Source organism: Siniperca chuatsi, linkage group LG4 (assembly GCF_020085105.1).
Source record: "Siniperca chuatsi isolate FFG_IHB_CAS linkage group LG4, ASM2008510v1, whole genome shotgun sequence".
Taxonomy (NCBI): domain Eukaryota; kingdom Metazoa; phylum Chordata; class Actinopteri; order Centrarchiformes; family Sinipercidae; genus Siniperca; species Siniperca chuatsi.
In genome coordinates, this window is record NC_058045.1 from 15,427,336 (window position 1) to 15,449,526 (window position 22,191).

The following is a 22,191-nucleotide window of genomic DNA, read 5'->3' on the forward strand; positions in this document are numbered from 1 at the left end:
CAGCTTAACTGTGCTTTGAGCTGAATGCTTGTTAGCTTACTAACATGATTACAGTTATCATGTTACACACAAGCTAATATACTGACATTATATACAAATGTATTAATGTCACTACAAAAATGATAACATTTAGCATGTTAGCATTAATCTCATTCAACAGCTAAAGGTGTGTTCAGACCGAATGAAGCATATTTTAGAGGCGGCATGGGAGATAATGTCCACGCAAGTTGAAAATGTTTAAATTTTAAAAGAAAAGTGCTCGTCTAGAGGTTGAATGACTCTACTTCATGAACGTACAGAGGCAGGAGGAAAAACAAGGTCTGGAGAAAAATAACAGAAAGAACTGTTGTTGATCTGAAAATTTACAAGAGTTCCTGGTAAGTGTTCAGATCAGTCTGACAAACACAAACAACCACACTTCGCTCACACAAGGTCAGGGTGTAAGTTGCTAACTAGCTAACAGCTACAGCTGATGACTGTGTACAGTGGGGTAAATAAACACAACTGCAAAAACAAGATGAAATTTTTTGTTTTACATAAAATCTGTAAGTACCTTCAGACTTAGCTCTCCATTGTCAGCGTCAGCTTTGCTTTGAGCCAATTGTAGACAACAGTATGCTACTTACAGTTAGCATACTAATCCATCTCAATATGTAACATTTAACTTGTTAGCATGCTAATGCTAGCATTGTTAACATGCATGTGGTTACAAACATGCTTACATGCAACATAGCTACACATATACAAAGATTCAGTATGTTAGCATTAACCTCAAAGTACAACTGAAGCCATTAGTGTTTGTATGTAGTTTTAACGTGTCCTGTCTAGAAGTAAAGTGTTGAACAAGTGTAACAATTTGACCTGCTGCACTAAATGAAAAGTCAGGGGATCACCAAAGTCATTACAATTCATCCTCTGGGAACCATTAATGTCTGTACCACAATTCTTTGCAATTCATCCAGTTTCCCATATAATTTTACACTGGACCAAACTAACTGACACTCCTCTCCCTAGAGCCACCAACCTGCCGTGGCTAAAAATATTACAACATACGCCAACAAACTAATAATAACACTACCCCAGCATTGCCTAAATGGAAATTACATCCAGGTGTGACTTCATTCATCAACACACAAAGACGCCTACGTACGCAATCGCACTATGCTCAGCATGATGTAAGTGATATAGGACATGTTGAGGCCTGTGTCTTCAACACCTTTTTTGTGTCTCTTGCTTTCTCTCTTTCGCTTTCACTCTCTCTCGCTCTCTCTCTCTCTCTAACACACACACATACACAAAAAAAACAGGCAAACACCCACTACACAGGGGGATTGTGAGGACAGCAGGGGGGGACCTGCTCTGCCCTGTCAGCTCATTAAAAAAAAAAGCACAATGTGTGTGTGTGTGTGTGTGTGTGTGTGTGTGTGTGTGTGTGTAAGCAGGGATGGAAGAAGAGGTTGTAACACACTACCTACTCATTAACCCTCATCACATTGGCATGTTTACGAACATTAGACCAATAATGAGACACACACACCAAATATGTTCTATTTAAGTTTTAAGACATTATTATTTGGGCTCTAATCGCAAAAACAGCTACTGTTGCTGTTACAATTGCTGGTAGACTTTATCAAATTCCTCTGACAAGCACGCACACACACACACATACATACAAAGAGAGAGAGAGGAAAAGTAGCCAAATGTTTTACAGCCTCTTAAACTTGTCTGTAATAGCAGTCAGAGTGGCGTCAACACAGCAGTCTCCAGGGTTACTCCAGGGGCTGCTAAATGGCTTTACTAGCTCCAGTCACTCTGCAGCTCGCACAGAAACACTTAACACTTCCTTACAATCCATAAACAAAGAACACACTCACCCACACCAACATCTCACACTCACGAAACACAGAAATAAGCACGCAAATTAACATGAACGTCAGAAAAATGACATGAACAATGACTTCAACCAAACACACATATGTAAGCTGTCTGCGTAAATGCATGCAAAGACACGCACATACACAATTAGCTGACTCAGGACTTCAGGCACTGTGCGTCACAAAACGTATGCATGTGACCCCTAGGGACCAAACAGCCAGCACGCATTTATGGTCCTGGGATAAATGGAGCAGAAAAAGCACATACTGTAATAACCAACACCTCCAGCAAAAGAAAAACAACAACAACAACAAAAAAAAAAAACAGGAAGCATCATCCAAAGACACACTGGAGCAGAGAATTAGCAGCACACAGCAGGAAGAGAAACAATGGCGAAAGTATGGGAAGTGTAGCAGTCATTACTCTGTTTCATATTAAACAGTGTGTCCGCTAGAGCGGAGCCATGTTTACTGCGCAATCATAACATAGTCGAGATGTTAGTGAAAGGTCTATAAATTACCACTGCCACAACTTAGAGCAGAAATGTGGGCTGTCAGCAAAGATGGGATGGCTACATTGGAAAAGCTCTTCTTCTGTTCTATTCTCTCCTCCCTTGAACTTCAGGCCTTCACTTGCACCTCCTCCTGGCTGCAGGGCACCTTTCCTCTTTCAGTGACCCCTACAGTGTCTTCATGTCTACGAGCATCTTGTCTGTCTGTCAGATACAGAAGGAAGATATATAAATAAGAGACCTTACACTTTTATCTATCTATCCACGTTATCGTTTCTTTGCCTTGTCATTTCCTCACTCTCTATTTTTCAGTGTCCTACCACTCACTTGACAGCCTCTCCCATCACGTCGGCTGCATTTCTGTTTTTCCCCCTCCGTGTCATCGATCTCTTCTGCAGCGTGTGCCTGAGTCTCGCCTCTCTGATACGGAGATGATGCAAAAAGATAAAACAATCTGAGGCAAACCAATCTTACTCTGTCTCAGTTTGTTTCGGCGCCTGGCTGCATCTGACTCTTGCCCCCAGGTTTTTTTTGTGTGCGTGTGTGTGTGTGCGTGCGTGCGTGTGTGTATCAGCGTTGGTGGTGGAGGTTTATACAGAGGGTTGTGTCAGACAGTTGACAGCCACAGTTCCTCCTCTTTTGGCCCGAGGCCAGCTCTGCTCACCAGGTGCCGACACCATGGTGGCTAGAGCTCAACCATCTGAACAAACATGAGGGGAGAACACACGCAGACACACTCTTGTTGCACAAAGGTGTACGAAGACAAACAGACTAGCAGATGTACATAGACTGGCCTGTCAGGCTGGTGTTGGATACGTGTAAAGTGCAGGGTGTAATTGAGGCATGTGCTGCGAAAGAAGACCTATCGCTGTAGTAAACAATGATGTTAGTGCTGAAAGAGTAACATTCATGGTGAAGTTTGGTTCTGCAAATCAGAGAGGACCTGATACTGTTGTCTCTGAGGAAATTAAGTTTACAGATTTTATGGATTATTTCCTCATTTATTATCACTGTATAGATTAGTCTGGATCAATGACAAAGCAGCCTTGGCAGCTGATTTATTCCTGTGATCACCTCTTTCCCCTGTGTCAGCATGTATACCTGACTTTTGGCTGTCTGATGCTGATACTTGTAACTGAAACATGAGACTGTTACTGCTGTAACAAAATAATTTGCTTTGTGTCTCCATGTTGTACTCGTTCACCTCTTCCGTCCTAGTTTTTCTCTGTATATGGAAGATGAAGACTATGCAGTAGAAATTCATACTATAATACAGAATATACATTTGTATTATCCAGGAATACATTTCAGGACATCACATTTAAAATATCAACAATTGCCAGTCTCACACTCATCTAGGACTAGAATAGGACTATTTAAGTAATATAATACACTTGTGGTGACATTGTTTCCTCAACTGTTGTTTCCAATTTACAATTCCATGACAACCGGGCAAACTCATTCTTGCTGATGAAGATCATGCAATATAAAGCTCCAGAACCGATAATTAATGGCCCCTATGGTGAGATTGTTTACTCAAATGCTGTTTCCAAGGCCAAGAAAGTATTATTTTCTCGATTAATCAATGAATCATTGGTCTACTGAACATACTACTGAAAATAGAGAAAGATGTTCATCACAGTCTTCCAGGTTCCTAGGTGACATCTTTAACAGTCCAAAACCAAGTCAGAATATATTAAATGAACAATGATATAAAACAAATCTTCATATTTTAGAGGCTGAACTAGAAAATGTTTTTTTGCTTGATAAATTATGTTAACGTTTAATCAGTTATCAAACTAGTTGCCTATTCATTTTCTGTCCATCGGTTAACTGATTGTACAAACGTTTCAGTTCTAATGATATTAGAGGAGATATATAGTATCATAAAGTAGGATCAGGTAATTAGATGCATACCACTGAGTAGCCTACCAAAAACACACTATGGAGGAATAGTATGGTGATAATCTAAACATGATTTTTATAATTTAAAGAAATAAAAACACTGAGGTGAATGTAAAGCCATGAGCGTAGCGGAGCCTGGGTTTACAGTATCTGTATGAGAAGGAGGTAATTAAAGAGATTGGAGGTTTACTCAGTAACCCCTGCGGAGCAGCTGGTCTACGGCAGGTCAGGAGCAGCACATGGCGCATGGACAGTGTGTGTGTGTGTGTGTGTGTGTGTGTGTGTTGAACTCCACCTGCGGGCTGTGTACACACAAAAGCGACGTGATCCGCTTGACTGCTGCTAATGCACCCGACGGCATCTATCTCAGCCAAACAATACAGTCGCTGTTAAAGAGCGACTCCTCTAACTCCCATGGGTGCTGTGTGACAAACCATCACAAGGAAGCTGTGTGACACACGGCTGTGTCTCAGGTCTGCCTTCCTGTCCGTTAAGTTTACCAGGAGCAAATAGGAGCGGTGTTTGATCACCGACAAGTTTGACAAGAAAGATAAGGAACCACAAACACCTTTACAAGCCTCACCTTCTGTAGCTGCGTCAAGACACACATAGTTAACAACACGAAACAGGAAGTGAAGGATTCTAACTTCGAAATAAGAGCATGTGATGTCCCCTACATGATGATATATAATGTAAAAGAGATTAAAAGAAAATAACTCATTTTATTTGCTTGTTCTTGAATCATCCTTGCAATACACTCTTTGGTCCCATTATAGATCATTGTGACACACGCCAATAACGCTTTATTTTGAAAATGGTAACCAGAAGCTGTTTTCTCCTGATGTCTTCACACTGTCCGTCAAGCTCAGCCAGTTTGTCTGATCACTTATTGCATACTGATTCAATCACACGCTGCACACTTTGAGGGCTATAGTCTACTACAGTTCATCTAAAAATAACCTCGACTAAAAAAAGAATTTCCTCCAACTTCCTCCAACAGTCAGACAAAAAAGATTAAATGAACAAAGTGAGGATATAACTGCCCACACATATCAAAGCGAAACAGCTGCCATAACACAGGAAAATAAAATACCACAAAGTAGATACAGTCACTGTTGACTACTACAAACAAAGTAAAGAGCGTAGAAATAAAATATTGTAAGGTTGTTGATTTTCTTAAAAAAAGAAAGCCATAAGGTAATTAGATAAAGTCACCACTCGATATCCAAGCAATAATTCAGTAATAATTTAACAGTTCAACCCCATGTTAACTTTAAAAGCAGTAAATACGCTTAAATGAAAGACCTTATCATTCACTCCGGGCTACAACAAAAGCAAACCCTGAGACGTTTTGTACTAAAACAACAGAAAACACACGACTTACCGCCTCAACAAAGAAAAGAGAATCCTCGGTTTCTGCGCATCCTTAAGTAGATAAATTATGTGTGCAGCGATATAAGCTACCGTGTGATCTCCCCGATACCACTACAACACACATCGATGTGGTGATGTGGGAAGGACAACACGTTAACTGTCCTCAGGGAGAGAGAGAGAGAGGCGGCGTTTTTAGAGGGAGGGAGGAGGGAAGAAGAGGAGGAGGAGGAGGAGGGAGGGAGAGCACCTGCTCCACTGAAGCTCCCTGGAGAGGAAGGATGGAGAGAAGGAAGATGTGGCCCCAGACTGCTGATACCTCACAGCCCGGACACGTTTACTGTCCACTGGAGACACTCAGATCTGTTTAGCTCCTCCTGCTGCTGCTGTACACTCACACAGTACAGAAGAGTAGGCCAACTAACAGGCTAAACGAGCATTATAATACCGCTAGTACTGATCGTGCTGCTGCTGACATGAACCCACTACTCTACTGCTTCTACGACTAATAATACTATTATTATCACCAACAGTGTAAAACTATTCAAATCTTTACTTAAACAAAAGTAGCAATACCAGTGTAAAAATACCCAGCCGCAGTATTTTAAAGTTGCAGGTGCTCCAGGTGTTAAGTCTGTTTTTTATACTGTCCTTTATAATAGTGTATTATATTAGAGCAGCTGATTGTATTTTTAGCAAGTAAAAACTTGCAAAGGAACTGTATATATACAGCCATTAGATAAATGTGATGAAGAAAAACTAGAATATTTGGAGCGAAACTATGAAGTCTCGTGGATATTGTCAAGTACAGTACCTCAAAAATGTAACTTCACTCAACTTAAAGCTGAATTCATTGTTTGGTTGTTTGTTTTTTTGGTCACTTGGGGGCAATGCAACCAACTGTAAACACAAAACTGACATTATAATACTAAAATAAATATTCACATTATCACCTCGTGAAGTTACTATGGTTGAACTTGTTAGCAAACATTTTCCTAATTGAGCAACATCAGCATTAGCAAGTCCAATATTCACACTTCTTGGTCTCTACCAACTCCTGGAAAAAAAACCCATCCGGTTCTCTAGCTGCTAAATGCTCCACTATGATCATCAGCTAGCTTCTAACTTTATGTGTCTGCTGTTTGGTGCAGATCAGGTAGTGTACGGTGGAATAATCAAAGCTTTTTCACTTAAAACAGCTGCCTGCTGCAGCTGGAAACAACACTGATGAGAGCTGTGAGACCAAAACAGTGAAGCTGCCGACTGTAAAACCAGAACAAAAAGCTGAAACATGCTAAAACGCTCCGTGGAGCTGAGGGTTCATCACTGAGAGCGACACCTTTCAGATTAAACATTGCACATATAAAAATATTAATTAGTGCTGCTTTAATGCTAAAACTGTAACCTAAGCCCTTGAGTAAATTTACTTCAGTTAATGTAATAAATTGACAAAAAACATTTTTTAGCTTTTTTTCAGTGTATTTTTTTAGCTTTTATTATTTTTCTTTTAATTCTTTATAACATTAAATCTCTCCAAATCATTTCTCAAAGTGTCAGGAGAGCCTAAATCATATTACATTCTAGTATGCATACTATGTGTTATGTAAAGAGAAAATACTCGAATGACTTTACTGATTTTTTCATGAATTCCCCCTGACAAGTCACAAACATACTGAATGAAGTATGAAGTTATAAACATGTTTATTAACATTTATCTGTCATCATACGACATAAGCTCACTAAGCCTGCTTCATTTAGTCTAATATTTCAACATGTCCCCTGGGCCTCTCTGTCTGTCTCTCTGTCGCTCTCTTTCTTGATCGTTCATCCCTTCATCTCCCCATCCCTCTCTTGTCTCCCAAGCAGCTGCTCCACTTTGCAGCTATTTAACAGCTGTTTTGCATCGACTTGCGCTTCCGAGAGCAGATTTCTACCTTGTCCATCCTCCTCCCTCCCTCTCACTTTTTATTTCTCTCCCCCTCTCTTTCCTCTCTTCCTCTCGCATTTCTAAGATGCCAGACACACAGTAACAACAAACAGCCTTGATGTTTTCCTCAATGAATATTCTGTCTCCTTTAAGTCTTTCCCTGAGATCCATCAGTGATGAAAGACGCACACACACACAAGCATGCATAAACACAAACTGGCATGCATACACTCCTAATAGACATTTGCACACACATGCACACAGATTAGCGGCCCCCTACTTCCCTACTTCTCTCTCTATGGAAACAACAAGTACTGAAGGAAGCAACGAAGAAGAAAAGAAAAAAGTGAGGCTCCCCTATAATCCCCAAATCCCTCTCTCTTGTACTCAAACCTACACAAGAGAAAAGAGGGGGAGTGAACGAGAATTGTGTGTGTCTGCGCGTGTGTGTCTGCAGAGACTTGTGTAGCCTGACATGATTTATGGTTTGGCTGTGCACTGCAGGCAGACACTCTCAGTTTTCTCTGAGGTGGGTGTCTCACCTCCATCCTTTGTGACCTGTACAGCTTGTACAGTGTGTGTGTGTGTGTGTGTGTGTGTGTGTGTATTTGAAAGGAAGATAAACTGCAAAATGTACACATGAGCTTGTGTGTGTACAACTGCAGGTGCATAAAAGAGAAGATAAACCTTTTTGTGTGTGTGTTTTGTGCGCAGTGTCAGGGTCAAAGTGCACAGCGGTGTGTTCTCCGGGTGGGTTATACTTGGCAGTGGACTGTAGGATCCCCCATTAAGCAGCGTGTAAAAGAGGCCAAGCACAGAGGCCATTATGAACTCCGGCAGTAATAGTAATAGCTCCAGGAATCTTACTGCCTCTGGAGACCTGGTCATTAGCCTATTCCTCTCTCATAAAGCCCTCTATCCATCTCACACGCAAGCATACATACATTTATATGCAGACGCAGCCACACACAAACACTCAAGCACATGCACAGTTTGTCTCTTGCTTTCTTGCTCTCTGTCTATTCATCTCTGGCAAAGAAGAGTACAATGCTGGGGATAGCTACTGCTGCAAGAACAATCCACCAAGACATCCACAGATGTCTTTAAAAACTTGCACGTAAACACACACACACACACACACACTCTATCCGCACGCGCACACAGATGCTCATTTACAAAAGCAGCGAGGCATAATATCAGTCATGAACCCAAACCGCTGATTATTTAAATGTATTCCTCCTTCCCCATCCAGTGAAAGTGAGACGCTGTAGCACCCTGTTAGCTGTGGTCAGGTAGGAGATTACATGCAGAAACACTGTCACATACAATGGCGCTACGTGGCTGGACAAGCATTATAATGGCAACTAAACCCACCTTCTGAGCATTAACACACACACACATACGTACATGTGCGTACACACACTCTGTAGCAAGATTTATTCAGTTCAGCAATTCAGACAGTGAAGACAAACTGCAGAGGCAACAAGGAGGTGAGTACACTCTTTACCCCCAGGCAGCTGCACAGACACACACACAGGACAGTGGTGTGTTCACAATCACCATGCAAAACAGCGTGCACAAACACACACACACACACACACACACACACACAACAGAACAGAATAACTACTGTATTACCAAACAGTGCAGTACATGTATTTACTTTTACCTCTGCACACACACATAAACTCACACCTTCAAAGTACACAGACTACAGCCAGAGCAACTGTGGTTTTAATATAGGCGCGTACATGCCCACACGCACATACACACAGAGTACATTGTGTACCAGCACACACAAAGCAGAGGGAGTCCAGAGAGAAGAGATACCTGGGGATGGAGACACATTGGCAAAGGTAATGCTGGAGTCAGTCATTCTGTCCTCAGGCAAAAAGCACAAACTCTCTCTCTCTCTCTCTCTCACACACGCATGCACACACAGTGCTGTAAAGATAAGCACTAATCCTGTTTATTACCTCCACCCCCTCTACACTCTCCCTCTCTTTTTCATTTTATCTCTCTCATTTTCTCCCCTCTTCTCTTATTTTTCCTGTCTCTCCTCCTCAAGCCTATTTCAGCAGCATGCACACACACACTTCGTGCACACACACAAACACACGCGCACACATTGTCAGTTTACCCCTGTGATGTTTGTTGGCCTGGGGCTGAGACAAGGAAACAGGGAGGGGAGTGTTGATGTGTGCTGCTCTTTTCCAGCTCCAGCTCTGTTCACGTCCTGCAGAGAGAATTACCTTCCCTTTGTCTGTGTGAAGGGGCTGCTGCCTTTACCATCTGTGCAGTGGATACAGTGGCAGGCGTGGGTGTATGTGTGTGTGCATGTGTGTGTTTCGGTACCGCTATACTTCTTTAATCTTCCAAAATAAAGACGTTTCACATGGTCTGACCTTTTTAAGGGGGGATTTTGTTTGTTAAGATTTAAGGTTACAGGTGAGGGAAATGGTAGTTTAAGGTCCTCACAGTTATAATAAAGCAAATATTACGTTCTGGTGCTTTCAATCAAATGGAGTTTGTTAATGTTAAATTTGTATGTGTTTAAAGTTAGATTTTAATAAATACTTTAAGGACATCTTGACCTTGGAAACAGCAATTGACGAAACAATTTCACCTCAGAGTCTATTCAATACTGATGCTGGAGCTTTTGGTCATATCACATGATCTTCATCAGCAGATGTCAGCTCAGTTTATGAAATTTTACATGTTTTATGAAATGTAAAGAATTTTTGGAATGTAATATAAAACTTTTCTATGCTGTTGTTACTTAATCTAATTTTCTTTTTGGTCTGATTTGGATTATATGTGTATTTTTTGTATGAGCTTGTTTATTTATTGTAATTTTTCTCATTTATGTACTGTCTATATTGTAGCCTCCCTATTGGTTCTTCTGAATTACATGTGTATTTGATCAGTTTTTGAAGTTTCTGGACATTTAAGATGCTAGACTGTACGTACAATGTGATTGTAATTCTGTTTCTCTACACAATAATGTATGTGGAGCTTGCGATCACATGATTTGAGTCACAGTGATTTCTCACCCTCCAATTTCCAGGAAATGTTTGAATGAAATACCAAAAAGTTTTCAAGGATTTCTTAACCTTTTTAACTGGAAAGTTTTACTGAAAGCCAAGCTTTTTTGTGGGGTCGCTCTGATCACACTCAAACATTTACACACATTCACAGCTGATTACAACCCCAGTCTGTCCTGATTGCCGCCGAGCAGTTGGCGGGTTAAGGGCCTTGCTCGAGGAACCTCAAAAGAGGTAATGAGTCCTGGAATGAAACTGGTGACCTTCCTCTTCTCTAACCTTTAGGCCACCACTGCTCTTCAGATAAGACTGGCATTATTCTATGTGTTCCTTATTGTCGACAATTCCCATGAAAAGACCAAAACCAATGTCAGTCTGTTTCTCAATACTTTATGACCTACAAAGCAAACTACAAAAGAGGGAACTAAATCAAGCATTATATTAAAACAGAAGAAATCAGGAACTTTGGGCGAACTCTTCAACAGATTACAAATACAGACAATCACACATTTCTTCTTTCATCCTTTTTGCTCTTTACGTTTCCACTTTTTTAAATTCTCCTCCTCTTACTTATCTCCTCAGCCATCCCTCCTCTCATATGTTCTTTCCTCAACCTTCTCCTCAAACTGTCCTCATTTGTTCATCCCTCAGTCCCTCTTATCTTTCTCTTTCTCCTCTTTTTCGCACCTCTTTCTCTCCTCCATTTATGTCCTCTCTCTCTCTCTCTCTCTCTCCCTCTCCAGATGGGTGGCAGAGTAGCAGCTTGCTGTGGTCAGGCCAATTATTTACATAATTATGATCTCCCACTTAACCACATGATCCCTTACCTGGCTGTGGGCAATTAAAGCCGGCATCATTATGCAGATTATGCAAATACAGTCAGAAGCGGAACAAGGTGGCGAGAGATCACACATGAGCAAACACGTGCCCCGTAACCGTGAGTGTGTTTGTGCGCTGTTGACATGTGTGTGTGTGTGTGTCTGTCTGTCTGTCACAGCTGACATATGTGTGCAACAGAATGTGGGAACATATTTGACAGTTTACGGATTTGTAAATTGTATGTTTTTGTCTCTTTTTGCCACTTACTGTCCACAAAACATCTAAATGTCAGACACCAGTCTGTCTGCAGATGTACCTTCATAAGCTGTATGCTGTGAAATGTTTTCTGGGATCGGTGCTAAATGATTCCAAGACTGAATTTTATCTGAATTAAAAGGTCTGTTCATATACAAAGTGAATGGAATTTAGTTTATGGTGGTCAAAGCATTAAAAAATAACATTAGGACATTTCTTGCATCAATAGGATCAATACCCCCCGAATAAATGTATCTGTCTCACGTTAGATCTAATTTTATCATTAAAAACTGTTATACTGTGTTATAACAAAGAATAGTAAAAAACAAATGCTTAATGTTTAGGTGGTAATGAAATGTATTCAGATTCTATTATTTATGCATTCACCTCATGAATAATGACACAAGGCTTTCCCCTACATGATGTTACAATGGCCATTTTTGTAATTATCGGTAATGGTATCAGTATTGATGTTGATGATTTTGGCATTGGGATAACTTGGGGTACAGACTGAAACAAAATTTCAATCTCCAGAGTAACTGGAATGTTGTTTCTCAAAACAGCTGAGCTTTACAGATATAATTTGTGTTGTGAGCATCAGCAACAAAATTTACCTCCACTGTATTGGGGTGACAGCTAAAATCTCAGGAAAGTATTTCTCAAGAACTCAGTAAATAAAATGGGAAATAGCTTCATGGCTAGATAGTGGAAAGTTTTTTTTTTTACCTTTTTAAGATTTGGGTGAACTGACCCTTTAACCCTGTAAAAGTCAGACTACATCTGTGGTGCCTGCTCGCGTTTAGAACAAGATCCATTGGCCACTGCTGAGACATAATTAGATACACAGAGAGGAGAGGACTGTAAGTCACCCTGAGTGTGTGTGTGTGTTTAATCACATGTACACGTTCACTGAGAACCTGCTAACATGGTGCGGCCAGGTGGCAGACTGAGCGATGCACAACAGGCTCTTCAGTGAAGCGACATCATTGATTGTGTGTGTGTATGCACGTGTGTGTGTGTGTTAGTGAGTGTGTGTGTGTGTGTGTGTGTGTGTGTGTGTGTGTGTGTGTGTGTGTGTGTGTGTAGGGTGGGGCCTCTACAGAGAGCAGGTTAACAGCAGTTAGGTGGCAGTTACTGTCATACAGGGCATGTATGCTTCATAGTGCAGATGTGTTTTGCACATGCTTTGCTTGTGAGGTGCCACAGAGCTACTGCCGGAGGGGATGTAGTCCTGTCTCTCACTCACACACACACACATACATATAAACTCACAGATACACACATACGTACACACTGACACATTCAATCAATTATGTTTTGACATGGTTCATGAACATGCAGATGGTGCAGAGGACTGAGTATCTGAGTACTTTCTCTCTCTCTCTCTCTCTCTCTCTCTCTCTCTCTCTCTCTCTCTCTCTCCCCTGTTTACCTCAGCCCTGTAGATGTATATGCGTTTGCCTATGTGTGTGTGTGTGTGTGTGTGTGTGTTTGCCTATGTGTGTGTGTGTGTGTGTGTTTGCCTATGTGTGTGTGTGTGTGTGTGTGAATGTGTGCTTGCATGTAAGATCTCACATCAAAGCTTTTTGCTTGTTCTAAATGAATGTAAACATCACAGAGCAGGCATGTTTGCCTGTGTGAGCATGTGTGTTTGTAGTTGTGCTTGTGTACATGTGTTTTAAGTGAATTCTCTGTTAATTAAGAGCTCATTAGTGACACCAGCTCTTTGACCAATTAGGGTGGCTGGCTTACTTGCTCACTTGTTTGTTTTCTGGTTGAGACATTACCAAACATGCTGTTTTATTCATTCCTTTTCTTTTACACTCCGTCTTCTGGTTATTTTCACTGTCTCTGGAGGATAGAAAACATAAAAAATAGATTATGGTTGTTTTGCACTTTTATTCTTATTTTTTTTTTCTTGGCAAGAGAAAATCACCCAGCTCCCACATGCTGTGTGTGCATGTATGTGTGTGTTTGTGTGTGTGTGTGTGTGTGTGTGTGTGTGTGTGTGTTTTTATCTCCTGTGTTATCAAGCTGTTGTCATGGTCTTTTATTCATCTCATTAATAACAGCGCCCTTGAGGTGGAGCACCGCGACCCTGTTTTCATCGGAACAAGCTAGTGAGCACAAACATGCACACAGTTGCACACAAAGATGCAGACACACACACACACACACACACACACAATTAACTGTACAAGAGAGCCTGACAGCAGCTTCCTTTGAGGCAGCACCCATCTCAGCCTCCTGCATGAATACACAAAGACTCTCTCCACATACATACAGAATAGCAATACGGCCAAACACACGCCAGCAGCTTCTCCACCCACTAAAAACATATACATATATATACACACAACACCTTGTGTCCTACTTAAAGACTCAAAAGCAGAGGTTTGAATTCTGGCTCCACCACAGCACAGAGCCTCATGTTCGAGGCAGAGCCCACCTGGCATCTTAATCAAGGTAAAATGAAAAACAAGGAGGTAAGAAATGAGAGGGAAGCAGAAAAAAAATAAAGAAATTGGGAAGCAAGAGAGTTACACTAAGGTATCCTCAATCTATCATTACAGGCTCTCAGGACTAGTTTCAGTCTGTCTGTAGCAGAAAACAAGCCATGCTGGATATAAACATTTAAACGTGTGTATGTGTAAATGTTTTTGTTTTTAATTAATAATTTTCTTCTATTCTGAACTCTATTTGGTCTTCCTCCCTTTTGCTCAGTGACACTTCAGCAGCTCCCTGGATGGAGGGAAAGTCTCTCTCACCACGTTCACAAGCATTTTGCAAGTCTGTTGAAGTCATTACTCTACTGCAGTCTGAGAAATTAGTATTTATTTGCGTTTGTAGAACTGCTGCTGCTGTGCAATGCAGGGAGAATATTTAGAGTGAAGTTATCAAATGCCGCGCTCACAGTATGGCAGCCTGAGGCTGAATGAGAAGTGTGTGTGTGTTGTACTCTGTGTGTGTTGTACTATGTGTGTGTGTGTGTGTGTGTGTGTGTGTGTGTGTGTGTGTGTGTGTGTGTATGTGTATGTTCATGTGACATCTGCCATAAATCACAAGCCACAGTGTCCTTGTAGCTCTAACACATATCATGGAAATCAATGCAGAGGTCAAGTCGAACAGAGCTACCCAACCCCTGAAAATACCACAGCAGCCAATAAATATGGCAGGCTAATACACACATCAACAACCCGGCTTTCTATTGACTCGCTGTGGATAATGTGTGTGCGCACGTGAGTGAACGCATACATGGACAGAAACACTAACGTCACTGAGTGTGTGTCCATTCTTCATGCAGACATCTGAGCCGGGTTTGACCTGGTGACATTGCGAGAACTGGAGTTGAATTATCTTTGCATTCAATATTAAACGATAAATCTGGTGATATTCTATATTTTTCTTATTGTCAAGAAATCCCAGGAAAAGACCAAAACCAACAATGCAATGATCCTATTAACAAGTATCGTCTGTGTAGTTAAAGCCTGTAGCTTATTCCTTTGTGCAGTGAGCTCCACAGTGGGAGAGGTTTTTTCAATATGATGAACGTTTTTATCGGATTGAATTCTACATACACCGTCCTGCTGCTGTAAATACTCAACCAAACGTGGGTTAATCTGCAGCTGAAAATAGTCCCCAAAAAATACACTATTAACTCCTCTTTGAGTAGTATTTGTTAAAAACTACAGTGCCCAGCTAATTTAGTAAATTACCTTTTTTTAAACAAGAAAATTTATATTTGTGACCCGTTTTTAAAGATTTACATCTTCAGTAGTAACAAACAGTCTCTGGGCCTGACTAACGTACAGTTGGTTTTTTGGTAATTTCATGGGATTTGTTGAGAACAAGAAAAATATAGAATAGCGCCAGCGCCATCTTTTAAACATAGTAAAAGATGGTTTTGTTTATGACTTGCAAAGTCCCAGCAGCCTTGATGTACCTTCTCCTGGGAATACGTTCAGATTTTAAAAAATACAATTTTTGAAAAGGCATTTGTATTGCGATCGACTGAGGGAAAACAGTAAACTGCTGTAATGTGTATGGTGCATATCACCAGGGGGTACAGAGCGTGGGCGATAACCAAATGCCACTTTCTTTTCCTTATGATACCATGTTAAGGTCATGGTGTGCTCTGGGTAACAATGCAAGAATGTAGTACACACACACACACATCCTCACTTTGTGTCATGTCTCCTATCTCACACATTCTTTTTTCTTTCCTGTTGATGGTTTTATGAAAGATTGTCATGATAATATGTATCATTAACCTGATTTTCAATTGTTGCCTCTAATCTCCATTCCTGTCTCATCCTTACTCTGCTCCACTCCTTCTGCCCTGACTAATCACACAGTAATCACTACACACACACACACACACACACACACACACACACACACACACACACACCTTTACCCCTCACCCCCCACATTGTCAAATGATCATTGAGGAGCAAGCGTGTGGCTGACAGTGTCTCCACAGCAACGGCAGTTAGGACCAGGAGGGGGGTTGGGGCATCTTCCAGTGTGTGAATGATGATAGTGCACACACACACACACACACACACACACACACACACACACACAGACACACACACCTACATAAACACAAACAGAACAGACAGGTGCACACAACAACACACACGCACACACATATATGAAAGTGCCAGCTATGACAAAAACCCATTTACACACACACACAAAAACACAGTCAAGCACACACACACATACAAACTCATCCACACATACACGTTCAAAAGTACACACACTACACAGACATTAAGCGAGACCTAGGAAACTGAAAAAAAGAGGATAAATGCGAGAGTGGAGGGAGGAGGGGGGACTGGGTTGTTGCTTCCTGGAGAGATTTTCTTCTTCTTCCTCTCTTGTTCACATGCACGCGCAGATAGAAAACACACACACACACAAATATACAAACAAAGACAAAGCAGCACATAATCACTCTGATTCAATCATTTATGAAAGCAGATGTATAATTCAAAAACCAGCATGAAAGATTCACAAGGCAAAGAACATTGTTTAATCTGCCCTCCGCCCTCTAATTCCCCCCATCAATCCCTCCCTCCCTGCTACTCTCTCACTCATTGCCCCCTCCCTCTCCCACTTTTCAGCATTTACCACAGCAGGGCTTTTAATCATTGACCACAGTCTAGCCAAGGCAACTAAAAGGTCAGAGATCAGGGTTAGGGGTCAGGGGAAAGACACGTCTGCCTTTGTGCAAGAGAAGTGTTCTGTTTCAAACATTATCCTTCATATCATATTGCTTTACTGCTTAAACTAACACATTCCCAGTTTACACACCTTTTCTTTCCTCCCCACCATGTCATTTTAATGCACTTCTTCACACTACCTTTTCACTGACCTCTCCTTCCCCCCTTCTTTCTCTTGTCGTGTGTCGTTCTGCCATCCTGCCATCAGGCATGTTTACAGTTTTTTACAATCGCTGTGACAGTTTTTTCAATACATTTAACAAGTTTCCTAAACTCTTAACACGGTTAGCACAACATCCGTCTTTGTAGGCTATACAATTAACACATTTCTTGTTGCTTGGATACAAAATGCATACAAGACGGTGTAGTCCCTCATTCATCCAGGAGTGTTCTATCGTAGAAAAGGTTTCAATCGTAGTCATCTGGACACTGTTTTCAGAATCAAGACGTTTCGGCTCCCATCCGGAAGTCATTCTCAATTGTGAAAAAATTGGACGGGAACTGGAAATTTAAGCTACTCTGTGTTACATAAGCCCTGCCCTTGAGGGCACAGTGTCCAGATGACTACGACTGAAACCTTTTCTACGACAAAATGCATACAGTTAACACCAATTTAAAATGCTTGAACTTCTTTTACACACAAGCTCAACCAAGACCAAAACAATGTAATTTTACAGTCAAATTTACAAATGCTTTCACACTGTATGTCAGAACAGATAACATCATGTTCTAAACAACTTATATAGGCTAAAGTCAAAGTGAACAGCTGTTCATATTGTGAATTGAAACACAAATATATTCCCTGTATTTTATTCCATTGCTAATGAGAAACAGCTTATTGCAATTATGCAAATATATAAATCACAGCTGATTCCCATCTAGGAACCACACTCAGGTGTTGAGGTTTTTTCAATCGCATGATCATATGTTCTAAAAGAGGACTCTTTGGGCTGATCTTGTGTGGAAAAGGAACAATATACATGCATTTACTAAACCCAACAAAACAAAAATGTAGAGAGGCTTCAAAAGAAACTACAATGCAAAACACAATCTATGATCAATACAATATACTGTCTTTTGTATAAGGGCAGACCTGACACAAAAAATAATGTAGTTTCTGTAATTTTAGCCTATGATAGTGTTTTTTTTGTCATTGTGTTATGATTGACTAAATGTTCCTGTTGGAAGAGAACATGTGTTAGTGTTTTAAATAATTATTTGATTTTAAAACATGTTTTCAGTGTTTTGTTAGACATAGTGTATTGTGTTAGTTTATTATTGTATTTTGAAAATTAGTTTTGGGGTTTAGTTTACAATGTGTGATTTTGAGCATAAAATTAACCATTTTGCCAATTGTGTGTTTTAGGTGTGTTGGTGCGTTAAGAGTTTAGGAAAATTGTTAAATGTATCGAAAAAACTGTCATAGCGATTGTAAAAAACTGTAAGCACCTTTCTCAGGTAACCTGTCTCCACACTGACACTGGCCACACTCTCTTATATCTCACACAGTTGCCTGGAAGACTACCGACAATAGATGTCCAGGCTGTTTGGTTAATAGGAAACAGCAAAAGCTCCACAGCAAAGGAGAGATAAACCACAAAGAGTGAAAACACCACTGCTACAGACCAATCTTCATCATGACACCCTACAATTATTTAATTTTAGGTTCGCACCTAACTTTTTTAAATTATTGATTAAACGGCTGATTAATTTCTTGTTCAATCAAACCAACCATTTTTACTTTAAAGAATTACTTAAACTATTAATCGATAATAAAAGTAGTTGCTGATTCATTTCCTGTGGATCCGCTAATCGATTACAGTAATCGACTAATCTTTTCAGCTCTGTTTCATTTTGTTTTAAGATGGCATTTTTGTCCACAGTGAAGGTTACACTCATTCAATCAAGCCTAAAATTAACAAAAAATCCATATCAATAACATAGCAGAGCAACAACTTTGAGAAAACTAACAATAATATAAACAATAGAAAAACAATTTCAAAAATTCAAGAGTGTACACAGATACTGTAGTACACATTATAGAAAATATCCAAATTGTAGATATAACAATAGTAGCAAAAAGAAAATACACAACTGAAGGCATGCAATATGTCTTTAGATCAACACTGTGAGCAAATGTTATTTTGACTGAGAAAATTTTCCTGAAAGAAATATTAATACAACAATAACAGTTGCTAATAAATTTTGGCGCCAAGTCTGTCTCTTTTAAACTGATAAAAATGATGAATTTAATAACAAAAATATAATTTCACACAGTGGCTGCAATATATGTGACTATTACAGAAGCACAGGGTAACTCTTCTTACCGGGCATAAGACAGCAAATCAATGTGACATCACTCAAGCTATTAATTATGCCTTGGAAGAAGGATTGAATGAAAGGGAAATTCACTCTCTGCAGCCATGTGACCAGCCTACAGTTTGATACAGAAGGAAATACCGACACAGAGTGTCCACAGAAAGATTAAATACTGAATAAAAATGGTCTTACCTGGGAGGTAGTAGTGTGGAGTCTTTAATCCAAACATGGTCCTGGATCAGTCCTCCGCTGACTCAGAGAAGAAGAGTCTGGGTGACAGGAGGCAGGGAGGGGGCGAGCAGGGGGATCGGGCTGTGGTTGGCCGGGTTAAGGATCTCGTTGTTGGTGTAAGTCATCAGACGGCTCCCTGCTCTGGCTCTCTCTGGGCACTTTGAGGAGGGAGGAGGGGAGAGGTCAGCCTCTGTCTACCTCCCTTCCCTCCTCTTCGCCCTCTGGACTGAACCCGTGTAGAGCAAAGAGGTGGATGGAAACAGAGGAAAACAGAGAGGAAGAAGAGACAGAGAGAAAGTGACAGCAAGAGAGAAAATGAGGAGAGAAAAAAACACAAGCTCCACAAGCTGAGGATGGGTGACAGTGTGCTCATGCCATCTTTTACTGGGAGGGAGAGCCTCTGAGAGAGTTGGGAGGGTGACAGGAAGGATAGAAAGAGGGGGGAGGGAGTCAGAGAAAGAGAGAGTAGAGAGAGAGAGTCTTCAGCCGGCGTTCTCTCCTTTTTATAGTCCTGTGCTTTGTAATCCCTTCCTTGTTATTCATTCAGCGGCCTCTTGCTTGTTTGCTGTATAATGATCTGTTTTTCTGGGCGTCTGTTCTCTTTTCTGTCTCTATTCTTGCTTTATCCTCCCTCCTTTGCCTCAGTCCCACCACTGACTGCTCAGCTCAGTGAGCACAGAGGAGGAGGAGGAGGAGGAGGAGGAGGAGGAGGAGGAGGGGGAGGGAGAGAAAAGAGGGAGGGAGGAAGGAAGGAAAAAGAGGGGAGGAGAATCATAAGATGGATGAGTGTAGGAGAGATGAATGAGTTTATATGAGTGTGGCGCACACACGTCTGTGTGTGTGTGTGTGTGTATTTGGGAGAAATATGGAGAAAGGAGGAAGGATGATTTAGTTGGTGTGTGTGAGTAAAAAGAGATTGAGAGAAAGAGAAACAAGGAGGAAGAGAGGCGAGAGGGCGTTGATGCACTTCTCATTATCAGTAGATTGGACTGGTGCCTGAGTGACAGCTGATTCATCATGGGAGAGAGAGGAAGGGAGAGTGAAGGGGAGGAAAAAGTGTGTGTGTGTGTGTGTGTGTGTGGAGCATGGGGGGGGGGGGTGTAAAAACCTGCCCTTAAGCATCTGCTCCATTCAGATCTCCTCCTCCTCTTCCCTCTTTCCTCCTCTCCTCTCCTCTTTTCCAGCCTCCAGTCCTGAAAATCAACAGGATCGCAGACGTGCTGGTGAATACCGTGATGTGACCAGCATAACTGTATCGACACACACACACATACACACAAACACATACACATAGTCCCAAAACCGGTCACATGCTCCCATGGATTAGACAGACCTCATATGTCTGACACATCACGTTAGCCGGGCTTTCCATCAATTACCGTCCACTCTTGGCGAGCTAACGTCCCATCTACTGTCACTGAGACCCAATTCTATCACAGCCATGTTAGAGGCAGAGCCAGAAACCACTGCCCCCACACACACACACACAGCATCAAACCAAGCTGCATCACAGGGGAATGATATGCCATTAGGAGCAATTATTTGAGGTGGTGGTTGTGTGGTGTTCTGCTCATTGGTGGTATAAAATCAACCGTGCCATTTTGGAGCATCTTTTTGCCGCTCGTGGTTTCTGTCTGTGTGTCCATGGCAGCCCAGAGGAACCTGGCCTCTCTATCAGTGTCTCCATCTCCACACAGTAGCCCTAATTTCTCTCTGGCACTTCCCCTCTCACACATATGGTGCATGCAGCCACATAGCCTCACGATGCACACACATTCGAGTATAAGAACGTAGATGGACACAGGCATGTTTTTCAAACTGAACTCCTTTTTTTCTGTTTCAGTAATTTCACCCCTCTCTTCCCATTTCCTCTCTATTTCTACTTTCCCTCCTCCTCTTCTTCATTTTTTCTCCCTTCTTTACATTTCTTCCTTTTTCTTTCTTTTTTTTACCTCTCTCCCTCTTCTTTGTGTGTTGTGAGGAGGAAGTGTGTCAGTGATAAGATTGATTGCGAGGGACTCAAAGAGCTATCTATAACCCTGTGTGTCACCGCTGAATCAATGAAGAGAGACTAGGACACACTGTATACAGTACACACAGACACACACAGACACACACACACGGATATAAACACCTACATTCATAAACACACGTGTAAACACGAGCAAGGACACACAGTAAGAATGCATACAGGAACTCACGCACATAAATGCACGCTCACACACAAGAACACACACAAACACACACAAACACACAGACTGATCAACAGCTGTGGGAGAAGTTGTGAAACATCAGCCAACCACAAACTGACAGTGGGGGCAGACTGGAGAGAAGAGATAAAGAATACCAAGGAAACAGCAAAGAGGATGGAGAGGTGGTGGTGGGGTTGAGGGGAAGAGTGGAGTTGATGCAGAGGAAGAGAGTGTGTGTGTGTGTGTGTGTGTTGTGGTTGTGATGGCAGAGAATGTTATTTTTTGTCAGTTTCTTGCAGTTGGTTGCAGAAACTATTATTTGTCTTCTTTTCTGTATGATCAGGCCAAGCTGTTAACACACACACACACACACACACACACACACACACACACACACACACACACACACAGACAACTCGCCAACACTCTGTAAACACCCCTGACCTTTGGCCACCGGGGGTCACGCTCTGCTGCACGGAGCAGGGTCGTTGAGGTCAAGAGAGGAGGAGGA

At 41.4% G+C, this 22,191-nt stretch overlaps 1 protein-coding gene across 4 annotated transcripts in view; it reads right to left on the bottom strand.

Moving 5' to 3' along the window:
- LOC122875025 (genetic suppressor element 1-like) overlaps positions 1 to 20,134 on the bottom strand; it is a 38,097-nt gene extending 17,963 nt beyond the window's left edge. The window contains exons 1-2 of one of the 4 annotated variants that reach the window (XM_044193717.1): positions 2,714 to 2,806; positions 2,396 to 2,590 (exon numbers count right to left, since the gene is read on the bottom strand). Coding sequence is in view for 1 of the 4 variants with exons in the window: in XM_044193713.1 (XP_044049648.1) it covers positions 19,450 to 19,486 (37 nt within the window). In the remaining 3 variants the exon portion in view is untranslated. Of the gene's footprint in view, positions 1 to 2,395; positions 2,591 to 2,713; positions 2,807 to 4,586; positions 4,838 to 5,675; positions 5,830 to 19,449 lie in introns of those variants that run through there. The other 3 variants (XM_044193713.1, XM_044193714.1, XM_044193718.1) reach the window with 3 other exon arrangements.
- Between the last annotated feature and the right edge of the window lie 2,057 nt (positions 20,135 to 22,191).